The 26873-nt window shown below is 40.1% G+C and overlaps 1 protein-coding gene across 1 annotated transcript; it reads right to left on the reverse strand.

The window, feature by feature from the left end:
- Positions 1–1100: 1100 nt before the first annotated feature.
- On the reverse strand, positions 1101–26819 carry LOC108716248 (adhesion G protein-coupled receptor F4). The gene is made up of 10 exons (XM_041563583.1): positions 26717–26819; positions 16462–16543; positions 14307–14482; positions 12717–12920; positions 11954–11977; positions 8794–10149; positions 6403–6444; positions 2251–2310; positions 1737–1800; positions 1101–1304 (listed from the first exon to the last, which is right to left on the reverse strand). Exons 2-10 carry the CDS (start codon positions 16538–16540, stop codon positions 1294–1296), a joined length of 2016 nt encoding a protein of 671 aa, XP_041419517.1. The 5' UTR covers positions 16541–16543; positions 26717–26819; the 3' UTR covers positions 1101–1293.
- Between the last annotated feature and the right edge of the window lie 54 nt (positions 26820–26873).

Below are 26873 nucleotides of genomic sequence, written 5' to 3' on the forward strand. Positions count from 1 at the left end.
CTTAAGGTGGCCATAGACGTAGAGATCCGCTCGTTTGGTGATGTCGCCAAATGAGTGGATCTCTTCCGATATGCCCACATTGAAGTGGGTGATATCGGGCTGATCCGTCGTGGGCCCTAGGGCCCAATGATCGGATCAGAACGAAGGTCAAACGGGCGGTGGGATCGCGAGACCGCATCAACAAAAAGATGCAGCCACGATCAGACAGGATTTTCTAACTTGCCCGACTTTCGGCCAGATATCGGGAAAGCCCGTTGGGGGCTCTACACACGGCCCGATCTGCTGCCGACTTGGTCTGTTGGCAGCTTTTATCGGCCCGTGTATGGGGGCCATTAGGACTCTTACATGATGGCCCAAAATGCTAACTGAACCTGGTGCCCTGAACTAAGCTCTGTTTAGCATATTATTTTTACCCATAAATGAAAGTGATATGAGTGCTCTCCATATCCTACTATCTACCCCTAAATCCTCTTCCTCTCCTCTTTTATTACCTTTATTTCATAAACCTTGTAAAAGTTGAATTTTTAGTCCCATTATAGACTTTTCATCCCAATACCAACTAAGAACCCCTTCCCTTTGGACACAAAGAAACCCATTTTCCCTGAATTTCAGAGGAAGTCCTTGTGTCCTCGTGTTTTTTTTTTTTGTCTGCCCCAAGACAGTAAAATGTTCTGAGAGACCTTTGTTCTGATCCGACACGTATCTGTATACAATTTTCATTTCCCCTCTTAAACTTCTATTTTCTGACCCTCAGGCATCTTTTAATAGAGCGACCTTTGTGATTCTCTCATACTTACTTGATGCTTTTTGGCGTTGATAAACAGCAAGATAATTGTTCTAAAGTCTAAATAATTTGTCTTGCTTTTATCTACTGTGAATAAACACTTCTTTACACTTCTAAATTCCATCCAAAGTAGGCCATTGTGGTTAAAGGCAGGAAAATTTATCATGGGATGTACAGTAAACAATTGCCCCACATTCTATAGACAAAGCACGAGCGAAACACAACTTTAATAATATACTGGACAAGGCAATGCAAAAATATATTCATTTCTATGGGGTTTATATACAGGTCAATAAACAATATATTGAAATAAATGTAACAGTGGATGTTTCTAAGGGATTTCAGCTCAAAACATGCATTCATAAATGATTAATTCACAAAGGACTGAATTCACACATTGCCAGCGTATCCTTGTCATCTGGATTATCTTCAACCTTCCCAGCATGCAGCTGCAATGCATACAAACTGGCAATGATAGTCATTTAGACTCCTGAACAGAAGCTGTTTTTTTAGGAGAGTTCTAGAAGACAATGGAAAATGTGATTATTATATTGTTAAAGAAGTTTTTTATTTGTAAAGGCTAACCTCGGTTTGGGTACTCCCACTGGTTTGTACCTATAGAACCTAGAAAAACCCTCAAATTTGGGGCAAGTAGAAGGCTGGGACAGGGGAGACCTTTATGCCATCAAAAGCCCACGCAATAGAAATACAACACTGCCTCATGCTGTTTTCATCCAGGAAAGTGCAGACACTTATGTTCCATTGAGAAGTGCAAAGAGCTGCCCCTACAAAAAAGGATGCTAAAAACATTGCATCTGTTTTTTCTTCTGGAGCCCATTGCTGACATTTGTAAACAAGCCCTTAAGTGTCTTTGTCTACTTTCCATGGTCAGACTACCTTCTCAAGTGTATTGTTTGATGGCAGAACTGTATGTATATTAATATACTCTTACCTTCATCTAAAGTCTTGTTCACATCTGGTGGCTGAGAACCACTCTTGGGGTTGCTTGATGTATTCTGCAATGTACAAACAGAATGCATTGAATTACCCACACAATTCTCAATTTAAGACCCTGCTGCGCGCTACAGAGAAGAAAGGAAAGAATGGGAATCGCTAGCAGCAGGGACATGTACATTGACCACCATCAATCTTCTTGAGTGGTCAAAATGCCCTGTGTTGCGTATGCTTTGGGTTGCAGAAAGCTGTAGTCTATAATATTCTTATGATAGGGTCAAAGGATGGACATTCAGGCCATAATGGCCGGAGAAGTTTCCAATGTGTTGACATCTATCTACAAATTCTATGGCATGTGTATAAGTGAAGTCACCACATAGACCCAACCAGGCAGCAGGACAAGGAGGAAGAAGTTGCCATCATGGCTTTGTGTGCTTTCACCTTAAGGCTAATAAAATATGATAATAAAGAAGCAATGTCCATTTGTACATTTTCAGCAAGGACAGTATTACCTTTGTTTCCGATGTCTTCCATGATAAGGATGTTATTTGAGTTTTCAAAGCCTTTCGCACCTATTGATAAAAAGAAGTAAACTAAAGTCTCTTCCGTCATAGTAAATACTGTTTCATACAGAATCAAGACACAAGACAATGTTCCCCATTAGTTGGTAATTATTTCAGTTCAGATTTGATTTTCAGAATACACTGCATACACCAGAGGCTTAAGCCATATACAAATTACTACAGTAACGGTAGGACTCCACGAACGATTTTGTCGCGATCCGACACGCAGTACAAAAATAAGGTAAGAGATAGAATTGTCGCATGGTGTCACAGCGTTGATCCGACGCAACACGACTGTCGGAGGCAGACGCTGTGTTTTGTCGTGGATCGTGACAGAATCGTTTGTGGAGTCCTACCCTTATACAGGTATGAGACCTGTTATCCAGAATGCTTGGGACCTGGGGTTTTCCGGATAACGGATCTTTCCGTAATTTGGGTCTTCATGCCTTAAGTCTACTAGAAATTAATTTAAACATTAAATAAACCCAATAGGCTGTTTTTTCTTTCAATAAGGATTAATTGTATCTAAAGCTGGCCATAGACGCAAAGATCCAATCATACGAATCGTGGATTCGTACGATTTTCGGACCATTTGTGGAGAGTCCCGACATTTTTCGTCCGTCGGAGATCGGTCGTTTGGTCGATCAGACAGGTTAGAAAATTTCTGTCAGCTGCCGATAATATCTCTGCGTGTATTGCCGATCGTACGATTTTCAGTGGGAGACTGTCACTAGTGTTGTCAGACATAAGTATCGTACGATTGCTGTCAGGGGCAGAACATTGGGTGATCTGTTCTTATTTGATCGGAATGGTAAAGACTTTGATCTGAATGGTTAGTGGATGGTCGGGAGATGGGAAAGTCCGATCGTACGTTGATTCGTACGATCGGATCTTTGCGTCTATGGCCAGCTTTAGTTGGGATCAAGTACAAATTACTGTTTTATTATTACAGAGAAAAAGGAAATCATTTTTAAAAATTTGGATTATTTGGATAAAATGGAGTCTATGGGAGACAGCCATTCCGTAATTCGGAGCTTTCTGGATATCGGGTTTCCGGATAAGGGATCCTATACCTGTACAAGTCTTTGACCACTTTATTTATGCTCAGTTTACATCAGAATAATTTCGACAGATATTTTATTGAGCGTTACTGTCCTTTTATTACAAGTCTTACTTAGAGTACCCATCACTATACAGTCCACTGTAAAATACAACATATGTAGGCTTTATATGAAAGGCTACATCTACCATCAAAGGGCTCATTTATTATGGGTGCAAAATGCAAAAATCAGATACAAAGAACCATCTTTTTTCCTAAGGCAGTTGAGTTTTATGGGAACAGTTGAAACTCAGTAGGATAGAGGAATGTCAGGTGTAGTATGGGGACGAATTGCAAGTGAGGCTTAAAATGTATGAAGGAGCTTTGCTAAAGAGAGCTTTGAAGGTAAGGGTCAGAAGTTTAAACTTGGAGCAATAATGTATAGGGATTTACAGAGAAGTGCAACAACTTTGCCAATAAGTACAGATCTTTGACTTCTACTCTTACAAGTATGTGAATTTAACTTGATCTTTACCATATGTTCATGACTCTTCTAATAAGCAATTCAAACGTTTTTCAGGCCAGCAATAATATTGCTATAATAAACATACGTGGGAACGTCTTGCTTGGGACACAATACATTTTCCACTTGTTGGAAAAAAAGAATTGTTGTGAATTATAGTTAAAAAGAAATCTTTGGATTTCACAGGTGGCAGCAACTCCTTCCCACCCAGTGGGACGAAATGAAAGAATCCCTATACAGTGATCTTATCTCACTCTGAGATAAGCTTAGTGATGAGTGAATTTCCTACTTCAGTTCACCGAAAATTCACAAAACCATGTAAAATTTGCGAAATTCTTTGAAGTTAATGAGCATCAACTTTTTTTATACCAACTCTCTGCAACTTTTTTGTCCAAATGCATTAAAGTCAATGGGCTTTTTTCTTATGGCGACAAATTTGTCCAAACAAACTGCAGTCAATGGGTGTTTTTCTTATGGCGACTTTTTTGTCCAAATGCATTAAAGTCAATGGGCATTTTTCATATGGCAACTTTTTTGTCCAAATTCGTTAGTCAATGGGCATTTTTTCTTATGGCGACTTTTTTGTCAAAATGCATTAAAGTCACATAAAAATCATGCATTAAAATCTGCACACAGGCAGATTCATGGAGATTAGTCGCCCGGAGACAAATCTCCTCTTCTTTGGGGCGACTAATCTCCCTGAACTGCCTTCCGCCGGCTACAATGAAAATCGCCGGTGGGAAGGCATTTGGAGCTCTTCGTTTTCCGAAGTCGCCAGAAATTTTCTCATGGTGACCTTTTTGTCCAAATACATTAAAGTCAATGGGCGTTTTTTCTTTTAGTGATTTTTTTTTTGTCTCGCCGAATTTTTTGTTAAATCGAATTTTTCTGCACCAAATTTTTGCCTGTTTTGTAAAATAATTCACAGATGCTGAAATGCAGAATTTTGCTGGCAATCTATGGCTGGCAAAAGAAATTGCTCATCACTGGATATAGTATAAATTCACCCACCAACTCTACATTAACCTGTAAGATTACAAAGAAAGGGCAGGAATTCACAAGCCCCAGGTGCAAAGGCTGGGACTGCCATCCAATCAGGTCTAAGGTAATGAAATACATGGTCGACAATCTGGCAACATCTGCACTCCTGAGATTTGTTTGCTGGGCCAGATAGAAAAGGAGCTTATTCCCTAGAATAAAACCAGATCCTTGGCCAGGGTAATACATTACTGTGCTAAGAAGGCAGTTGTGCTTAATTGCATGGGTGCTGCTTCACTCACCCCGAAAGAGTGGCTAACATTAATCAACACATCCCTCCCCTCTATCTGGCTGACAGATGAGGAACGCGTTTGTCCAGCTAAATTTGATAAAATTTGGACGCCCCTGGCTCGATGTCAACCCTGCTGCTTGGGGCGACTCCCCATAATATAGACTAGGTCACCTTCAAGTCACAACTCAATGGGCACCTCATTAGATAACGGCCACTGTGATTGTGAATAAGATGTTGGTACAGTATATACTGTATATCTCTTTATGCTTATTGTTGCTGTACTCCACCAGCTGTTTCCATGTCAATTTACACTGTCATTCCTTTTTAATGTTATTCCTTGTTCCCCACTCCCCTCAAGTTAAATAAATAAAGGTACAAAACATGAGATTTGGAAAATTATTTTTCCAAATACAAAAGTCCCTAAAACGCTATCCTCATAAGTTCAATACAGTAAATAAATGCATTAGAACGACACAGAAAATACATTCAAAGATTAAAGGGATACTGTCATGGGAAAAACATTTTTTTTCAAAATGAATCAGTTAATAGTGCTGCTCCAGCAGAATTCTGCACTGAAATCCATTTCTCAAAAGGGCAAACAGATTTTTTTATATTCAATTTTGAAATCTGACATGGGGCTAGACATTTTGTCAATTTCCCAGCTGCCCCAAGTCATGTGACTTGTGCTCTGATAAACTTCAAACACTCTTTACTGCTGTACTGCAAGTTGGAGTGATATCACCCCCTCCCTTCCCCCCCCCCAGCAGCCTGACAACAGAACAATGGGAAGGTAACCAGATAACAGCTCCCTAACACAAGATAACAGCTGCCTGGTAGATCTAAGAACAACACTCAATAGTAAAATCCAGGTCCCACTGAGACACATTCAGTTACATTGAGAAGGAAAAACAGCAGCCTGCCAGAAAGCATTTCTTTCCTAAAGTGCAGGCACAAGTCACATGACTGGGGCTGCTGGGAAACTGACAATATGTCTAGCCCCATGTCAGATTTCAAAATTGAATATAAAAAAATCTGTTTGCTCTTTTGAGAAATGGATTTCAGTGCAGAATTCTGCTGGAGTAGCACTATTAACTGATGTGTTTTGAAAAAAACATGTTTTCCGATGATAGTATCCCTTTAAGTAAAACCTGTTCTTCATTCAGGACTGTGGGCAAATCTATAGGTGTCTGTCCTGACTTTTTGCATTATAGGTAACCAAGAGCATGGTGCTATAGATAGTGATGGCTTATATTAAAGCTAAATATTTACCTGGGGGTCCATTAGGGTTCCCAACAGCAGTATTAGAAAGCCCTGGAAAATGTTTGGAAGAAAACAAATTATTTCGATGGTGGTCGTAAGACCAATAAATGTTCATATATATCACTATGTACAGAAGAATTCCAATGCTGCCACTGCTATCACCTTCATAAAAGCCAAGAAAGCAATAGAATATACATAATATCTCTAAAAAAAATTTCATAAGATAAACGGGGGAGACAGAAATCAAGGAATCTTGACCCTTTAATGAACAAGTAACTCCAGCACACGTAGCTACTTAAAGGATTTCTCCCGTGTTTAATGTCAATCCAACACATACAACGTTTCAGGGGTGTACCTGATGAAGGGGTATGCCGCCCAAAACGTTGTACGTGTTGGATTTGCATTAAACACGGGAGAAATCCTTTAAGCAGCTACGTGTGCTGGAGTTACTTGTTCATTGATTCTGTGGAGGGGCCGTCCTCCTATACCCCTAGCACCGTACGTGGAGAATTGGGGGTGCGGGGGCATTTTCTGCCTAAATCTTGATCCTTTAACCAGTAGAAGAATATCTTGTTATTTCCTGATGTGTCTTTGGAGAAAGTTGAATACAGATGCCCTGTGCTATGATATACACTGTATATACAGGTACTGTTAATGTAAATATGGCACTCTTTGTATATTTCTATTTGACTGTATAAGTACTATTGGCAGCATCAGTACCTGGGTCCCACGGGGCTTGACCTCAATTCTGCTGGTCTCCCAAATGACATAGTTTGGACACTTTTTCAGTCAATACTATCCATTTTGCTGTGGGCTTGAGTATCCAAAACAAGATACTGCTGCTTTCTTTCTTAATTATATAGACAACTTAAAGGACATGGAATGGTAGATTACTTACTTCAGACTCTGGGTTGGCACTTTTCTTCTTCCAAAAATGTATTGACCAGGGATATTTTTCTCCTCAACACTGAGTCCCCGGATAATCTTCTGGTGTCCCAGCATCCTCAGCACAGTATGGAAATTGGATAAAAATGTCTGTACGACATATGTGCTTGTCAAGGGTGGCGTAGACAATGCTGGGGCACTGGAAGAGTATTGTGGCCTGATGTGAAGAAGGAAAGTATCCTGGGCCGGTGCATTTGTGGAAGAAGAAGAGTGCTGGAATAGGGTCAGAAGTAAAGCTAGAATTCATGATACTACCACTGATACTACTTTTCCTTGACCTTTAAGATGCACTAACAGTGGCGTATCTACCGGGGGAGCAGGGGGTGCAATTGCATCAGGGTCCGCTCCCCCTTGGGGCCCGACGGAGATCGAGGCCCGGGCCTTGGTGGCCTTTCCACAAATCCAGGCCTGACTGCAGTGCGGCATCAAGAGGGGTGTGAGGGGGACCCAGGTGCACAACCTGTGCCCGGCCATGTTAGACATTTTAATGTGGATACGCAATGCTTTGCTGTCAGTATGAAAGAGCCCACTGAAAGTGCTGCGTCTCGAAGCCCTGCTGTGCTTATACAACTGCCAGGCTGTGTGAATGCATAATGGAACACCAGTTGCGTGGACTGCTTCGTCCATTCACTTCTGCGGGAACTCACATGGTCGCTCCTTGTAGAGTAAATGTACTGTATAACGTGGGATGTTCACTTCATGTTTTAATAAGGGCTGTTATTCTTGCTTATTGCTGCTTAATTGAATGTATGAAGTACGCTTGTGCTGGGTAAGTTGTATAGAGCCTAATTGTATTGTACCATTCAGTGTGATGTTGGAGCTGGGCGCGTAGCCTAAATGGAGTCGGGGTCCTGCTGTATTACCTGGGCACTGTGAACTAGTGATACAGTACATGGTTCCTACCTGCTCGGCTTTCCCAGAAGTCTCCTGACTGCATGAACCCTCTTTAAAGTGCAGGCTTATCAGGGGCACTATTTATGGAATAATACTAGCAGGCATGTTTATATAGAACTTCACTCTGTCACATTGGGGGATTTTGTGGAATCTTTTGGGGAACACGTGGCACTTGATAATTTTCTTGGGTGTGTGGATTACACTTTCCCCTCTCCTGTTCCTGACCAATGCTTCAAATGCCGACCAGAACAACTTGTAAATTGTTTTAGTGAAGACTATCCCAAAAAAGGGGCGTAACTACCAGGGGTGCGCTCAGCCTTGGGGCCCACCGGAGCCACAATAACAGATATCGCAGGTGGCTGGGCAGGGGGAGAGTTTACAGCGGGAACATGCCAAGCAGCAGTACTCCAGTGCATGATTCATGGGGGGGGGGGCCGGGTGCCATTCCTGTACCAGGGTCCTCCGGTGCTTAGTTACGCCACTGTGCACTAAGGCAACTCTAAGTTACTAAGGCAACTCATCCACATCCATATAACAATATGAAAGTGAAAATATACTGACCTGGAGTGCATTTAGTATTGTAAAGAGATAATCAAATACTATAGAGCTGTCTTCTATGATTGTAGCAATACCAATCCCCCAAGTTAGTCCTAAAAGTGGTGTCAGAATAGCAACACATCTTCCAATCTGGACCAGATAGCCTCTTTCGTTGGCCCTTGGTGTTTGCCCTATGGAAGGTCTCAGTAAAACAGAAATAACTGTACAGGTAACCACAGCATTTACAGCCAGAATTAAGAATGCCGGAATGACAAAGGCAAGAAGGGCTTTGGAAGGTTCCCAGTTCAACCAGCAACTGTCCTCCCTTGTGTACGGCTTGCCCGGTTGACTCAAAGTTATGACCAACGTCAAAATGCTTATTAGAAAGGGGCAGCCGTAGCCTACAGAAAACAGTATCACCAACATCCGGGTAGCACTCATATCATGGTATACCAGGAATATTCTGTAGAGGATGGACAAACCCATAATGAGCATCCAGAAGAACAAGGAGAGGTAAAAGAAATGAGTAAAAAATGTCGACGTGATGCAAACACCTGAGGATTTGGTCTTGTAAGTGGCAGCGCCAACTATGAACCAGACATCAGCAAGGAGCAATGACACCGCTATATTTGCTATGGACACATGTCTCATGTATGCAGTTCTGTGACTTGTTATGTGTCTCCATACCGAAGCCTCAATGATCAAACAGAGGACCAAGCTGCAAATTGAGATCCCCAGGCCTATCAGTGTGATGTAATGAAGAGCTGGGTCAACACTGGCTTTGTGGGACATTAAAATGGAAAAGGAAAGGTAGTTCTCGGAATAGTTGCACTTGCACACAGTGTGCTTGACCGAGTCTTCTTGCATTTGGCACGAGTCCTGGATCCATGTTTTCTTGGCTCTGTCCCAGGCTGCACAGTGATTGTTAATACTCAATGACTTATTGACTTTCTCAAACTTTAGTAAAATCTCATTGACGTTAGAGCTCAGTGCCAGGGACATCACAAGTCCATTCACACTTACGTTGTCCGATTCAGTGGGCAAAATGTTTCCGAGGGTTGGATAAGCCAAACTGACAGCAAACAATTCTGACAGGTCTCGCACCTTTTCTTTCTCAATAAAGATCTGCCCATTGGCCGGCTGTTGGGTGCTGTTAAAGTGAAATGTGAAATCATTGTCCTCTGAAAAGTTTTTGCTTTGCAGATAGAGGAAATCCTTCTGGATACTCATTCTTGGTAAAGTATCATTGCTGGAGGCCATGCTTAATGCCAGGTCATGTAGAGAAGTTAGAAGTACAGAGCTGGCATTCTTTTGTAGAACCAGTGACCAGTTGGATATAGTCGACGTGTTGAGTATGTGGTTTGCCATCTTACTGTAATCCTTTCAATTCAAAATAATATGAATTAAACAGCATGTAACATTTACACTTACAGATTCCTGAGAAACACTAGACTAGAAGAAAAGAACTTTCATTTGAAGCAACGTAGGGGGTTCTTCACAGTCAGGACAGTGAGGTTGTGGAATGCACTGCCGGGTGATGTTGTGATGCTGATTCAGTTAATGACTATAAGAATGGCTTGGATGATTTTTTGGACAGACATAATATCAAAGGCTATTGTGATACTAAACTCTATAGTTAGTATAGGTATGGATATATAGAATTTAATTAAAAGTAGGGAGGGGTGTGTGTATGGATGCTGGGTTTTCATTTGGAGGGGTTGAACTTGATGGACTTTGTCTTTTTTCAACACTATATAACTATGGAACTATGTAACTGATTTGTACTATGTTTATAATTTCTTAAAGCTATAATTACGATTATGGTGACATAACCCCTCAGTGACTTCTAATATCCTTATAATTTACAGTAGTGGGTACATTATCCCTTATAATTAATGAGTGATACTCAGAGTTCCCTGTATAACTCAGCCTGCAGCCTTGTGCCTTTATATGGTCACAGAACCCCTCAGTGACTTCTAATATCCTTATCATTTACAGTAGGGGGTACATTATCCCTTATAATACATGAGTGATACTCAGAGTTCCCTGTATAACTCAGCCTGCAGCCTTGTGCCTTTATATGGTCACAGAACAACCCCTCAGTGACTTCTAATATCCTCATCATTTACAGTAGGGGGTACATTATCCCTTATAATACATGAGTGATACTCAGAGTTCCCTGTATAACTCAGCCTGCAGCCTTGTGCCTTTATATGGTCACAGAACCCCTCAGTGACTTCTAATATCCTTATCATTTACAGTAGGGGGTACATTATCCCTTATAATACATGAGTGATACTCAGAGTTCCCTGTATAACTCAGCCTGCAGCCTTGTGCCTTTATATGGTCACAGAACAACCCCTCAGTGACTTCTAATATCCTTATCATTTACAGTAGGGGGTACATTATCCCTTATAATACATGAGTGATACTCAGAGTTCCCTGTATAACTCAGCCTGCAGCCTTGTGCCTTTATATGGTCACAGAACAACCCCTCAGTGACTTCTAATATCCTTATCATTTACAGTAGGGGGTACATTATCCCTTATAATACATGAGTGATACTCAGAGTTCCCTGTATAACTCAGCCTGCAGCCTTGTGCCTTTATATGGTCACAGAACCCCTCAGTGACTTCTAATATCCTTATCATTTACAGTAGGGGGTACATTATCCCTTATAATACATGAGTGATACTCAGAGTTCCCTGTATAACTCAGCCTGCAGCCTTGTGCCTTTATATGGTCACAGAACAACCCCTCAGTGACTTCTAATATCCTCATCATTTACAGTAGGGGGTACATTATCCCTTATAATACATGAGTGATACTCAGAGTTCCCTGTATAACTCAGCCTGCAGCCTTGTGCCTTTATATGGTCACAGAACCCCTCAGTGACTTCTAATATCCTTATCATTTACAGTAGGGGGTACATTATCCCTTATAATACATGAGTGATACTCAGAGTTCCCTGTATAACTCAGCCTGCAGCCTTGTGTCTTTATATGGTCACAGAACCCCTCAGTGACTTCTAATATCCTTATCATTTACAGTAGGGGGTAGATTATCCCTTATAATACATGAGTGATTCTCTTATCTCCCTATTTCTTCTTTTCTCCTCTAACAGCCACACAACACCCATTCAGAGCTACTGCATTGGCTAAAATAAAATAATACAAATCCTTACCTGTACGTTTTCTTCAGATCGTAGCTACAAAGACACAAAGAAACACTGTTATTCAAACGGAAGACGTAAATTAAGGAAGTCATTATTACACGGGGTCTGTGAATGTTTCCCTGCATAAGAAGAGGATATTGGGGGTACACTTCTAATCGTACAGCATCCAAAACAACATTTATTTTTGCAGACAGGTTTGCCTGTCATAGAAGCTGATGCTACAGGGATGAATATATATATATATATATATATATATATATATATATATATAGTAAATGCATGCTCTTTTATTGTGATAGCATCTTATCTGACCTTTCAATCCCACTTGGGGACCTTTTTCAAGGATATATAAAATATATTGTGAGTTGCTTAGTATAACAATTTATAAAAATGTTGTTCTTCCCACACATGTATCGTCTAGAACAGTGATCCCCAACCAGTAGCTCGCGAGCAACATGTTGCTCTCCAACCCCTTGGATGTTGCTCTCTGTGTCCTCAAAGCAGAGGCTTATTTTTGAATTCCAGGCTTGGAAGCAAGTTTTAATTGCATAAAAACTAAGTATAGTGCCAAGTAGAGCCTCTTGTAGGCTGCCAGTCCACATAGGGGCAACCAAAGAGCCAATCACAGCCCTTATTTGGCACCCCAAGGGACTATTTTATGCTTGTGTTGCTCTCCAACTCTTTTTACATTTGAATGTGGCTCATGGGTAAAAAAAGGTTGGGGACCCCTGGTCTAGAAGTTTCATATTGAGTTGATAGATGGAACAATTACCCTGATAAAGCAGCGCAGAGAGATTTTCTGTAGCAGCGTTACTATTAAAACAATGTTTCCCGCCGTCGTCCTTTCTTTCTGGATTTCTGAAGAGATGCGAGGAACCATCAAACATTGGTCTTGTCCATGGTCTACTTCAGGGTTGAAAGACTCTGGTTTAGTTACCCAAGAGTCACCAAGAAGGGTTGTCTCTGTTTCAAAATCCTGCAGTTACATTAGAGAAAAACAATTATTTGTGGGTCTGAACATTATATATAATGGGGAATCTATCCCTTTTTATATGACATGCTGTTATATGTAATATATACTAAGCTGCATTATTTGAAGTAAATCAATATGTTCGTTCACCTCTTGCATGTTAGCAAATTAATTTTAGGGCCCCTGAAATGTCCAGATGATGATCTGTTTTATCAATATATATGTAATTAGGGCCTCATGTACCTCCTGGTATATATGTATATAGGAGGGTCCAGTATGGAATCCGTTATCTGTAAACCCATTATCCATAAAGTTCCGAATTACAGAAAGGCTGTCTCCCATAGACTCCATTCTATCCAAATAATCCAAATTTTTAAAAACGATTCCCTTTTTCTGTGTTATAATAAAGCAGTAACTTGTACTTGATCCCAACTAAGATATAATTAATCCTTATTGGAGGCAAAACCAGCCTATTGGGTTTATTTAATTATTACAGTGTTTTCTAGTAGACTTAAGGTATGAAACCCCAGGTCCCCAGCATTCTGGACAATAGGCTCTATACCTGTATATATGTACTATGGATATCAATCAGTTTGATCGAGCAGATTTCAGAATATCATCTGCTAATGTACAGTACCATGTCAGCCCTTGGTTACAGCTAACTGTTGACCCAAACTAATGAAACAATAGACCTCTTGTGCAATGTCCATTCTATATCAACCATCCTGGATGGTCTGGTATTCACTTGTATTTATATCTCGGAGGCAGGCAGAGTAGAGGGTATGGTTGGACCATGGCAGGATGGACGTTGGCTTTTTCTTTTTCATTATTTGTGCCCATTAGGAAGACCACTATGGTCGAAACGCGTTGGGCTCACTACTGATTTTGGAACTTTTTGTTTCATTTTTTTCTTTTTGATGTAATAAATATCTTTTATTTTTTCAAATTGAGTATGCAATCCCTTTCTTGTTTTTTGCATATGTTAGCTCTGGAGACCCACATGGGGAGCCTCCTTTGGATTGGCACCTCTAAATTGGTTCCTAGGTTGCGCCTGGTTGAAGTCATTAGGTATAACACGGCCATGGCTAAAAACCTCCCAGATTTTAATTATGGTAAGTTGACATCCATCTGGCTTCCTGACATAATTGCCATCATTTTATTCCACAAGCCCATTTATTTCTGGTGCCCAGTCTGAGGGACTAAGATGCACAAATGTTATAACACCCATGTATACACTCACTATCAAACAATTGTATAGAACATTGCTGGCAGTTGGGTGGGGAGTTTCCGAGTATTAGGCCAAAGCAGAAGACTATAGAATGCCTTGGCAACTGGACACATCCAGCAAATACTATTTAATTGAACTGAATAAATGATGAACTTGTTCTTTACCAAGAGAAGGGAGCGCATGTTAGGAGAGACGCAGTTTTCCAAGACCAGCTTCCACTCATCCCTCTGGCATCTTGCGGTTATGTTTCCTTCAAAGTTTCCCTTGCACTTTTTACAAGATAGGTTGCCTTCTACACACTCACCAAAATCATCCAGACATTCAACATCGACAGGTTTACCTTGGAAGGAATAAATGGATGATACTTGCAGTAGGGTTGATTTACTAAAACATATTGCACCAGTGCCGGCAGATCTTGGCTTACATTTTCTTTTAACAATCTAAAAATGTTTTCCTGATTCATAGGTGAGAGAAAAGGGGAGGTGATATGGAAAGAAAGATATATGCGTGTATGTAATGGGAATAAAGAAGGTGTTTGGATTGTGAGCCTGTGAGTCAACGCTTCCTGGTTGGGTTCCTGACTGTTTTGCCCAATGAAAAAATAATTAATGAATATATATATATATATATATATATATATATATATATATATATATATATATATATATATATATATATATATATATATATATATATATATATATATATATATATATATGTGTGTGTGTGTGTGTGTGTGTGTACAGGTATAGGATCCCTTATCCGGAAACCCGATATCCAGAAAGTCTCCCATAGACACCATGTTATCCAAATAATCCAAATCTTTAAAAATGATTTCCTTTTTCTCTGTAATAATAAAACAGTAGCTTGTACTTGATCCCAACTAAGATATAATTAATCCTTATTGGGAGCAAAGCCAGCCTATTGGGTTTATTTAATGTTTAAATGAATTTCTAGTAGACTTAAGGCATGAAGACCCAAATAACGGAAAGATCCATTATCTGGAAAACCCCAGGTACCGAGCATTCTGGATAACAGGTCCCATACCTGTATATATATATATATATACTGTAATCTTCTTTTAGTTTATTTTTCTATCAAGTTTTTAAATGTGTAATTGGCTTAGTTTGCCGTTTAAGTGTTGCCCAACCAGCCACTGTGTTTAAGGGAGTCTGGCCACAAGCTCCTTTTGCGTAATAATCCCATTATAAAAAGGCAGAGGTGTAGCCTGTCAGATCATTGGTGCATTTGGGGTGTGGGTACTCTCCATATATATGCTCTCAGCCAGCTCAAAGACATACCTTATGTAACGTAGATTATTTGGGTTGAGAAAGACAACCATCCATCAAGTTGAACCTCTGCAAATAACCCCCAGCTTGAGAAACTATCGTACACATATACAAAACTAACTGGGGCCCTTGAGATTATTAAAATAAAGGTATTCTCCTTCCAGGAGGGCAAGAAAAATCACCATAGTGTAAGGGTTTGGTGACCTTTCCAAAGGTTTTCTACTTTATCTCCTTTTTTTCTTGCCACCATTGAACTGATTTTTACTCTTTACATTTAAACGATAAATACCTAAAACTGTTTTTTACAAAGTTCTTTTGTTCCTGCTGTTTTTAGCCTTGCTGACAAAAATGGCTAAAACACAATTCCACCTCCTGCATTTCTTTTTAGGACGTAGACCCCAAAATAGAACTGATGCTTTCTTCTTCATGAAAGTCTTCAGAGAAACATCTAAATAGTCATCTTATGTTCTATAGGGATGTAGCGAACTGCCGTTTATGTGTTCGCGAACGCCGTTCGCGAACACCGGCAAAAAATGCGAACAGTTCGCGAACAGTTCGCGAACTTCGAACATCCGCAAATCGTTCGATTTGAACGATCGAAGCCATTCGATCGAATGATTTCATTCAATCCAATGGCTTCGATCGTTCGATTCGAATGAAAATCCTTCGATTTTAGCGGTCGAAGGAATCGAATGGTCGAATGGTCGAACGATTTTTGTTCGAATCGAACGCGAACGCCTATTGGCGAACGTCGCGCGACGTTCGCGAACATTCGGCGGACGCGAACAGTCGAAGTTCGCGCGAACTAGTTCGCCGGCGAACAGTTCGCTACATCCCTAATGTTCTGAGGTTTAGTTGAGGTTCAACTCATGGGGTAAGCGGCCATTGTCTTTGAGTAGTTACTTGGGTATGTTCTTGGGCTTCTACCAATGTTGGTTGCCTAGACCACATGATGTACTTCCCCAAGAGAAATCTCCTGAAATTCAGTAGTCCTGGTGTACCTATGATAACATTTTGTAGTTATACTTACCAATGCTGTTTCTCATTTCACTCCCAGTCCTTTTTGTGTACATCAGTAGAATTATGGCTATTACTTTCACAAATTCCATTTGCTGGAAAAACAAATTAAGCATTTAAAGGGCACCAATCATTACCAAAATAATTTACTAAGTAAATACACTATGTGAAAGTTCAAGAAATCCGATTTTTAAAACAGTTAGAATTGTTTGTATAATGTAAATGATCAGCTCACTATTCCTTCTGCAAGATCTCCCCTATCTCCCCTGCAGTTCTAGCTGAGGCAGCCATCTTGGATTTCACTGGCTCCTCCTACCTATATCTTCCCAACCAACTGTAGCTCTGAAATCTCGCACATGCTCAGTTGAAATTCCTTGTTGCTTATCAACCCTTCTAAGCTATTTTCAAATCAGCCAAACCTGTGTGTTAGCTGCTGTTCAGTAGTGCTGCCACCTGCTGGAAGTTAGTGTGTGACCTTCATTTGCATAATAACATCACCAGCAGGGGACAAGATAGGGAAATATCCTGATACTTCTAGTGGAGGAGTTTACTTAAACAAGGCATTCTGGGTAGAATACTCAAAGCAGTGTTACAATCTGAGCATGCTCCTGAAATTTGCATATTAGAGTCTCTGTTATGGTCACAGTATGGCCTCCCTCAGTGAAAGAACCCATTTGACAAAGTAAGGGATTTTTTTAAAACCTGCAGTTTTTTAAAAAAAACTATATATGTAGTTTATTTTGATTTTGGCTCAATAATGTTTACATATATTTATCTACATTATACATGTATCCAGCACCCATAGAGGAGTTATGTGCCTTTTAAATGGTTTCCAGGTCTGATACAGGAATAGTGCTATATTATAAGGCTTTGCCTTATTGTCACTGGACTTTTCAGTATTGTCCCTTTCCTCCATTGAAAATATGTCTTTAAAAAACAAAGAAAGCTTTGATTCCAAACCCCCTCCCCCTCAGGAAGGTGTGTTCCAGGACCCAGCAAGATGTTACCCTATTAATTTCTGTAAATTGTGTTCCCAGGGGATCATGGTTTAAGAAATCATGAGCAGCCTCTTTACTTCAGTAAATTATTAGAAAGCAGATACTGTAGGTTCCTCACCATGGGGCACCACTGGGTCTCATCTCCAGTCAAATAGGAATAGACTGACTGGGTAGATATCCCCAAGGAGGCCCAAGCATTCCAGACATTAGATCTCATATCTGTATATATTAAAAAATGATTTTTCTGTTTAACAAATTGTATTTTGCATGCATGGGGAGGTGGAGGCCTTGGCAGTAGCCTGTCTGTAAACCCAACAACTAGGTATGCATTGGCGTAACAAGATATCACTGGGCCCCCCACATCAAATTATTTTTTAGGCCCCAAAATGTCTAGAGATTGACCTGTTTTACCAATATTTATTGAAATTGCATATGAAATAGGGCTTCATGGGCCCCCTATACCTCCTAGGCCTCCCTGCAGCCGCAGGGTCTGCTTCCTCTGTAGTTACGCCCCTGTAGGTATCAATTATCTGTATTCTTCTGCCATACACTCCCTCATCGAATTGTGACCTTAAAAAGTCTATGGGGACAATGTGGTCTAAGTTACAGTAGCCCTGGGAGGGGGGATGATTTCAAGCCATGTCTTTGTCATTGCTTAGGATGCGATTTTTTCCAAGGATTTCAGCAGAAGTTTCCCCTTTTCAAATACAAGAGTCCCCCTGTTTTATCACTCTGAATCCATTTTTAATGGTTTTCTAATCATTCTACCTCACCCACCTTGTCTGAAGGATATCTGAGCCTGCATTTGATTTTTGTTGCCACCATTTTTCATTCTGACCACTTGCTCTTATCTCACATGTACATTGTCTACCCAACTGTTTGTAGATGCTACTGGCTTCCATGTGAATAATGTAAAATCTTATGCACCTCTATAGTTAACTTACTGGGGAACATCATAGCAGGGCAGCCAACCCATTTCTCCATAAATTCAGAACAATCCTTATACTGAAACATACACTAATGCCCCATTCACTCATGGTGGTCAAGCACTAGTTCCTATTTGGGAGAATTCTACTTTCAATTTCTCTTCTAATTCCCTTAATCATTAGTGTCCCCCATGAATATCTATATTTGCCATTCACTCCTTGATATTTTGAACCATGACACACAAGACACCCCAGATTAGGTTGACAAAGTTCTAATAATGGTCTCCTAACGTTTCCTATCTGCCTCTGTACTGGAACGACTATTCCTCAATTAAGTAAAAGTTACTCTTCTAAGGTGTTTCCAACAACAACAGCACAGCATATGTCTATCTACAGTGAAAACAATTAAGTAGGCTTTCCAATTGGCATAAACCTACTGTAACACTATGATAAACTCTTCATCACTCTATGGTCCAGAAGATACTGCCTTTTCTTACCCATCTCCGATCTAGCAAGTCACAACCGATACAGCATGTGTTGCATGAGACACTAAGGTCCATGGTAACAAAGATCTATCATGACCAGGGGTGTAACTACAGACGAAGAAGGTCCTGCAGCTGCAGGGGACACATAAGGTACAGGGGGCCCCATGAAGCTCTAATTAATGGGCAATTTCAACATAAAACAGTTCAACCTCTGGATTTGTTGGGGGGCGCTAAAATTAATTTGCTGTGGTGTCCAGTAACGTCTAGTTATGCCACTGATCAACACACAAGATATTGAAGCCTTGTACCTCAGGGTCTCCAGCAACTACTACTCCTCCAGCAAGTAGGGTCCAAACAGGCCAACACCATGCGTGCCATTGCAATGGCATTTACGGCCACAGGAAAAAAGGCCCAATTGTTACACTTCTTGGCACCATTCAGCAGTGGCGTAACTACCGGGGGAGCAGGGGGTGCGATTGGGCCAGGGCCCGCACCCCCCGGCAGCTCGCACGCCACTGACTTTGGGTGATTCTGGGCAGATTCCAGGCGTACGGAGGCGGCGGGGGTCCCGGCTGCATGTTCTGCGCCAGGGCCCGCCCCCCTCTAGTTACATTGCTGCCATTCAGGTACTTGCATCCAAAGCCACTCCTTGCACCTCCACATATTTAGACTCAGGGCTGCTGCTTGTTACATAGTTACATAGTTACATAGTTAAATTGGGTTGAAAAAAGACAAAGTCCATCAAGTTCAACCCCTCCAAATGAAAACCCAGCATCCATACACACACCCCTCCCTACTTTTAATTAAAATTCTATATACCCATACCTATATTAACTATAGAGTTTAGTATCACAATAGCCTTTAATATTATGTCTGTCCAAAAAATCATCCAAGCCATTCTTAAAGGCATTAACTGAATCAGCCATCACAACATCACCCGGCAGTGCATTCCACAACCTCACTGTCCTGACTGTGAAGAACCCTCTACGTTGCTTCAAATGAAAGTTCTTTTCTTCTAGTCTAAAGGGGTGGCCTCTGGTACGGTGATCCACTTTATGGGTAAAAAGGTCCCCTGCCATTTGTCTATAATGTCCTCTAATGTACTTGTAAAGTGTAATCATGTCCCCTCGCAAGCGCCTTTTTTCCAGAGAAAACAACCCCAACCTTGACAGTCTACCCTCATAATTTAAGTCTTCCGTCCCTCTAACCAATTTAGTTGCACGTCTCTGCACTCTCTCCAGCTCATTTATATCCCTCTTAAGGACTGGAGTCCAAAACTGAACTGCATACTCCAGATGAGGCCTTACCAGGGACCTATAAAGAGGCATAATTATGTTTTCATCCCTTGAGTTAATGCCCTTTTTTATACAAGACAGAACTTTATTTGCTTTAGTAGCCACAGAATGACACTGCCCAGAATTAGACAACGTGTTATCTACAAAGACCCCTAGATCCTTTTCATTTAAGGAAACTCCCAACACATTGCCATTTAGTGTATAACTTGCATTTATATTATTTTTGCCAAAGTGCATAACCTTGCATTTATCAACATTGAACCTCATTTTCCAGTTTGCTGCCCAGTTTTCCAGTTTAGACAGATCACTTTGCAAAGTGGCAGCATCCTGCATGGAACCTATAGTTCTGCACAATTTAGTATCATCTGCAAAAATAGAAACAGTACTTTCAATGGCCACCTCCAGGTCATTAATAAACAAGTTGAAAAGCAAGGGACCTAGTACAGAGCCCTGCGGTGCTCCACTAACAACACTGGTCCAATTAGAAAATGTTCCATTTACCACCACTCTTTGTAGTCTATCTTTTAGCCAGTTCGCTATCCAGGTACAAATACTATGTTCCAGGCCAACATTCCTTAATTTAACCAGTAACCTTTTGTGTGGCACTGTATCAAATGCTTTAGCAAAGTCTAAGTAAATCACATCCACTGCCATCCCAGAATCGAGGTCTCTACTTACATTCTCGTAAAAAGAAATTAAGTTAGTCTGGCAAGATCTATTACGCATAAAACCATGCTGGCACAAACTCATAGTATTATGATTTGCTATGAAGTCCAGTATCTTATCCTTTATTAACCCTTCGAAAAGCTTTCCTAATACTGACGTCAGACTAACTGGCCTATAGTTTTGAGGCTGAGAACGGGATCCTTTTTTGAATAGAGGCACCACATTAGCAATTCGCCAGTCTCTTGGCACAATACCAGATCTCAATGAATCCTGAAAAATTAAGTAAAGAGGTTTGGCAATCACAGAGCTAAGCTCGCTAATTACCCTGGGATGAATACCATCTGGCCCTGGACCTTTGTTAATCTTAACCTGTTCAAGTCTCTTTTGAATTTCTTCTTGTGTGAACCTTCTTCTTGCCTTCTCTTCTGAACTGAGCGCAAGTGCACCTATAGACATTGGGGAACCCTAGATCTACTGCCACCTTGAAGGTTCTTTCTATGGTTGCTGCATTTGCCTGCATCAATTGGACATAGAGGTCAATTTGGTAAATTCTTGCATTCTGGGTAAGAAACATGATGACTCAGATCTGAAATTACCCTTTGCACACTGCACTTGTATCCAAAATGATAAATGACCCCTATGATGATTTCTCCGATTAAAGACAAGGGCCACCTGACACCAACGCCGGATTTAAATGAGGCGCGCCCCTAGGCCGCGCGGTCCGACCAGGCGGCCGCGTGGTCCTAGCGCCCACCTCACCTCCCCTTCCCAGCGCGCCGGCGAAAAAACGCCGGCGCAGCTGCTGTAAATGAATGGGGACGCACGCGTCCCCATAATGCGGCTGGGCGGCATGCCGCCCCTATTTTTTTGCCGCCCTAGGCCCGGGCCTATGCGGCCTTGCCGCAAATCCGGCCCTGCCTGACACTGCGGGGCAGCAAGTAATAATCAGGGAAACAGTGGTGTAGCTACAATTCAGCAGACCTGCCCGGGGGACAGGGGTGCCCTTTATCATTTCCCTAAATTGCACTGCAGGTTGGTGGATGCAGAGGTGGGAGCAGGCCTCCTCCCCTGAAGATTTATTGTGGTGGGCCCTGGGCACAGGCTCAGCCCTTTCTTTAAGTAAAGGTGAGCAAAACCCCTCCTACACTACTTTCTGTATAATTACATGTTGTACTTTCTCAACATGAAATTATCCAGATTGTAAAATGCAAATGTTGGGAACAGGTTACATCATATTCCAATGAGGTTGTTTTTCATTCTTTCATTTTGTTTTTGGCCGGATTCCCATTCCATGCCCAAGCTGATTCCCTGAACCTTGCATTAGTCACATATACACAGTCTGATGTCTTATGTGCTTGACAAAGGGGATTTTATTCCCCGAAACGTTGCATTTGCATTCCACTTTGAAATAAAATTTGGAAGAATTCCTTTAGTCCTGTGTGCCATCAGATTTTGTTGAGTTGTTACGTGTAGGAACCCCGTGTCAGGAGAAAAGGGAGGGGAGGAGAAGCATCATGTATCATGCAAGGGTCTTGCACTGGGAAAAGTACCATTCAACTCAACACTGCAATAAAAGATGAGCCACAATAGACTGGAACCCTGGTGTAAACTCTTTATTTGGCACAGGTATGGGGACTGTTATCCAGAATGATTGGGACATGGAGTTTTCCAGATAAGGGGAATTTTTTTAATTTACATCTCCATACTTTGTCTACTAGAAAATCATGTAAACATTAAATAAACCCAATAGGCTGGTTCTGCTTCCAATAAGGATTAATTATATCTTAGTTGGGATCAAGTGCAAGTTACTGTTTTATTATTACAGAGAAAGGGGAAATCATTTTTTATAAAACTTTAATTATTTGATTAAAATGGAGTCTATGGGAGATGACCTTCCCGTAATTTCAGAATAACAGGTTTCCTGATAACAGACCCCCATACCTGTACTTCCACCTGTACTTTCTCTAATAAAACAAACCTTTTGGAAAAAAATATTTTTTTTAAGAAACCCTGGACGCAACTTAAATGTAAACACTAGAAGGCAGAAAATTACTCATATTTTATTGACAAAGCCCAGTAGGGTTGCATTCATGGTTTGTTTTCCAATGAAGATAATAGCACTTACCAGCAAGTGACTTCAATATAGAGGGCAATATCTTTATTATAAGCTGCATAATAATAATAGTTATTAATAGTTAGTAATTATTATTATTAATTACTGGGAGGCCACAGGACTATGTGCAAATGAGTGGGAATTTGACCTCTCCATCAGTATGGTTTAATATTGGCATTGTATCTAATATATATATATATAGGATTGTATGTTTGGGACCCATTATGCAGAAACCTGTTATCCAGAAAGTTCTGAATTGCAGGATGGCCGTTTCCCATAGACTCAATTTTAATCAAATAATTCAACTTTTTAAAAATGATTTCCTTTTTCTCTGTAATAAATATATTTGATCCAAACTAGGATATAATTAATCCTTATTGGAGGCAAAACCAGCCTATCTGGGTTTATTTAATGTTTACATGATTTTCTAGTAGCTTTAAGGTATGAAGATCCAAATTATGAATTATTTTACGGAAAAACGGCAGGTCACGAGTATTTTGGATAAAAGGTCCTATACTCATATATATATGGCTGTACATGCACTTTTAATACATTTAATTTGTCTTTTCACCAGAAAAGAGACACAGTGCTGCGGCATTCACTTTTCAAAAAAGAATGCAGCTAGTCGTATATAACACTAGGGGACTGCCTGCTTCATAATACTGGGAGACAAATTTACCAGTCCCCTACATATATATATATATATATATATATATATATATATATATATAATTCTCCAATGAGTATCCGCACTCCAAGGCAATGTAGAATAGAGAGGGGTGCACGGTAATTTTTGCATACACCAATAGTTTCCAAACCAGCACTCCCTTTAGTGAAAAAATGTAATTTTTATTATTACATAGTATCTATTTCCTATGTAATAATAAAAATTTAATTTTTTCACTAAAGGGAGTGCTGGTTTGGAAACTATTGGTATATATATATATATATATATATATATATATATATATATATATATATATATATATATATATATATATATATAAAATAGGGGATCTGGAAACCCGTTATCCAGAAAGTCACGAATTATGGAAAGGCTGTCTTCCATAGACTCCATTTTATACAAATTATTCAAATTATTAAAAATTATTTCCTTTTTCTCTGTAATAATAAAACAGTCACGCAGACCAGAAATATTTAAGCACAAAACTTCACCAATGGAACAACTCACCAAAGTAGATCGGTGGCCCATGCTAGCCTACGAGTAAGTGTCCCAGGGACACGAAATGCGTTAGGCAAGAGATGTTTATATAAATAAAGGATTTCTATTTTTATCTAACTACTATCAGTCTGACCTATGTGTGGCCTACCAGAGTGCATTGCACCAACATTTGTTTGTTTGTAATAATAAAGCAGTATCTTGTACTTGATCCCAACTAAGATATAATTAATCCTTATTGGAGGCAAAACCAGCCTATTGGGTTTATTTAATGTTTACATGATTTTCTAGTAGACTTAAGATACAAGATTCAAATTATGGGAAAATCCGTTATCCGGAAAGCCCCAGGTCCTGAGCATTTTGGATAACAGGTCCCATACATGTATATATATATATACAGTTAGGTCCATAAATATTTGGAAAGAAACAACTTTTTTCTAATTTTGGTTCTGTACATTACCACAATGAATTTTAAATAAAACAACTCAGATGCAGTTGAACTGCAGACTTTCAGCTTTAATTCAATGGGTTGAACAAAAAGATTGCATAAAAATGTGAGGAACTAAAGCCTTTTTTTTAACACAATCACTTCATTTCAGGGGCTCAAAAGTAATTGGACAATTGACTCAAAGTCTATTTCATGGGCAGGTGTGGGCAATTCCTTTGTTATATCATTATCAATGAAGCAAATAAAAGCCCTGGGGTTGATTTGAAGGGGGGGGGTGCTTGTATGTGGAAGATTTTGCTGTGAACAGACATGTGGTCAAAGGACCTCTCCATGCAGGTCAAACAAGCCATCCTTAATCCAGTAAAAAACCCGTGCGAGAAATTGCTACAATATTAGGAGTGGCAAAATCTACAGTTTGGTACATCCTGAGAAAGAAAGAAATCACTGGTGAACTCAACAACGCAAAAGACCTGGACGTCCACGGAAGACAACAGTGGTGGATGATCTCAGAATCATTTCCATGGTGAAGAGAAACCCCTTCACAACAGCCAAACAAGTGAACAACACTCTCCAGGAGGTAGAGTATCGATATCCAAGTCTACCATAAAGAGAAGACTGCATGAAAGTAAATACAGGGGGTGCAGTGCAAGGTACAAGCCACTCTTACGCATCAAGAATAGAAAGACTAGATTGGACTTTGTTAAAAAGAATCTAAAATAGCCAGCACAGTTCTGGAAAAACATTCTTTGGACGGATGAAACCAAGATCAACCTCTACCAGAATGTTGGCAAGATAAAAGTCTGGAGAAGGCGTGGAACAGCTGATGATCCAAAGCATAGCACAGTTCTGTATAAAACATTTGGGAGGCAGTGTGATGGCTTGGGCTGCCAGTGGCACTGGGACACTAGTGTTTATCCATCATGTGACACAGGACAGAAGCACAAGAATGAATTCTGAGCTGTTCAGAGACACTGTCTGCTCAAATCCAGCTAAATGCACTCACATTGATTGGATTGACCCAAAACATACAGCCAAAGCAACCCAGGAGTTTATTAAAGCAAAGAAGTGGAATATTCTTGAATGGCCAAGTCACCTGATCTGAAGCCAATTGAGCTGCATTTCACTTGTTGAAGACTAAACTTCCCATAAACAAACAACAACTGAAAGTCGCTGCAGTAAAGACCTGGCAGAGCATTAAACAGGAGGAAACCCAGAATCTGGTGATGTCCATGAGTTCAAGACTTCAGGCTGTCATTGCCAGCAAAGGGGTTTCAACCAAGTATTAGAAATTAACATTTTTATTTTCAGTTTTTTAATTTGTCCAATTACTTTTGAGCTCCTGAAATGAAGTGATTGTGTTAAAAAAAAGGCTTTAGTTCCTCACATTTTTATGCAATCTTTTTGTTCAGCCCACTGAATTAAAGCTGAAAGTCTGCAGTTCAACTGCATCTGAGTTGTTTCATTTAAAATTCATTGTGGTCATGTACAGAACCAAAATTAGAAAGAAAAGGTATCTGTCCAAATATGTATGGACCTAACTGTGTATATATATATATATAGCTATATATTACACAAGAGCCATGAAAATACTGTAAATGATATCCTTATAAAAAGATTAATTATGTCATCATTTCTAACCAGAGCTTCAAAGCTTAGTGATGCCATTTGTGTCACATGACTCACTGAAACGTGTGTATTATAATAAATAAAGTACCCCCTGTTGCAAAATATAAGGATATTAGAAGTCACCTCGGAGTTCCATGACCTGTATAAAAACACATGTTTTTATATGGTAATGGAACTCCTTATGGTGCAAGCACTCAAGTTAATACTTGCTGTAGAGGTGCAGTGTATTTAACGCCAGGGATCACAGGAAACCCCAGGTTCCAAGCATTCTGGATAACAGATCCCATACATGTATATATTAGATACAAAGGTGTTCCTTTGTCTTTTTTTTTCTTTGTTTTTAATATGAAATACCAAATATTTGCTATTGTTATTGTTATTTGTTATTATTCCCTTCCTCAGATCTAAGGAACCAGATCCTAATCCACATTGAGCCCTGGGAATAAAGCATGTGTACAACCTAATATTCAATATATCTATAAATAATGCACAATTTAAAGCATTTTATAAATCACCGTAAATACATCTTACCTTTTACCCGTGTGAAGATACAGAATATAAAGACAGAATCCAAACAACCTGCAACTCCGAGTGCAACTTACAAGCTCAGGCACGAAGTATCCAAACCAGGGCGACGACTGGAACACTTTTAATATAACTAATGAGTCACGCTGAGCCACCATCACAA

This window comes from Xenopus laevis, chromosome 5L (assembly GCF_017654675.1).
Source record: "Xenopus laevis strain J_2021 chromosome 5L, Xenopus_laevis_v10.1, whole genome shotgun sequence".
NCBI classification, from domain to species: Eukaryota; Metazoa; Chordata; class Amphibia; order Anura; family Pipidae; genus Xenopus; species Xenopus laevis.

Excerpts from the sequence above, each read along its gene's own strand:
- LOC108716248 (XM_041563583.1), bottom strand. The coding sequence starts at position 16,540 with ATGGAATTTGTGAAAGTAATAGCCATAATTCTACTGATGTACACAAAA. Across the intron at positions 12,921-14,306 it reads ACATGCGCTCCCTTCTCTTG|GATTTTGAAACAGAGACAAC; the intron begins GTAAAGAACAAG and ends ATGTAACTGCAG. Across the intron at positions 11,978-12,716 it reads CTCTGCGCTGCTTTATCAGG|CTACGATCTGAAGAAAACGT; the intron begins GTAATTGTTCCA and ends GTGTCTTTGTAG.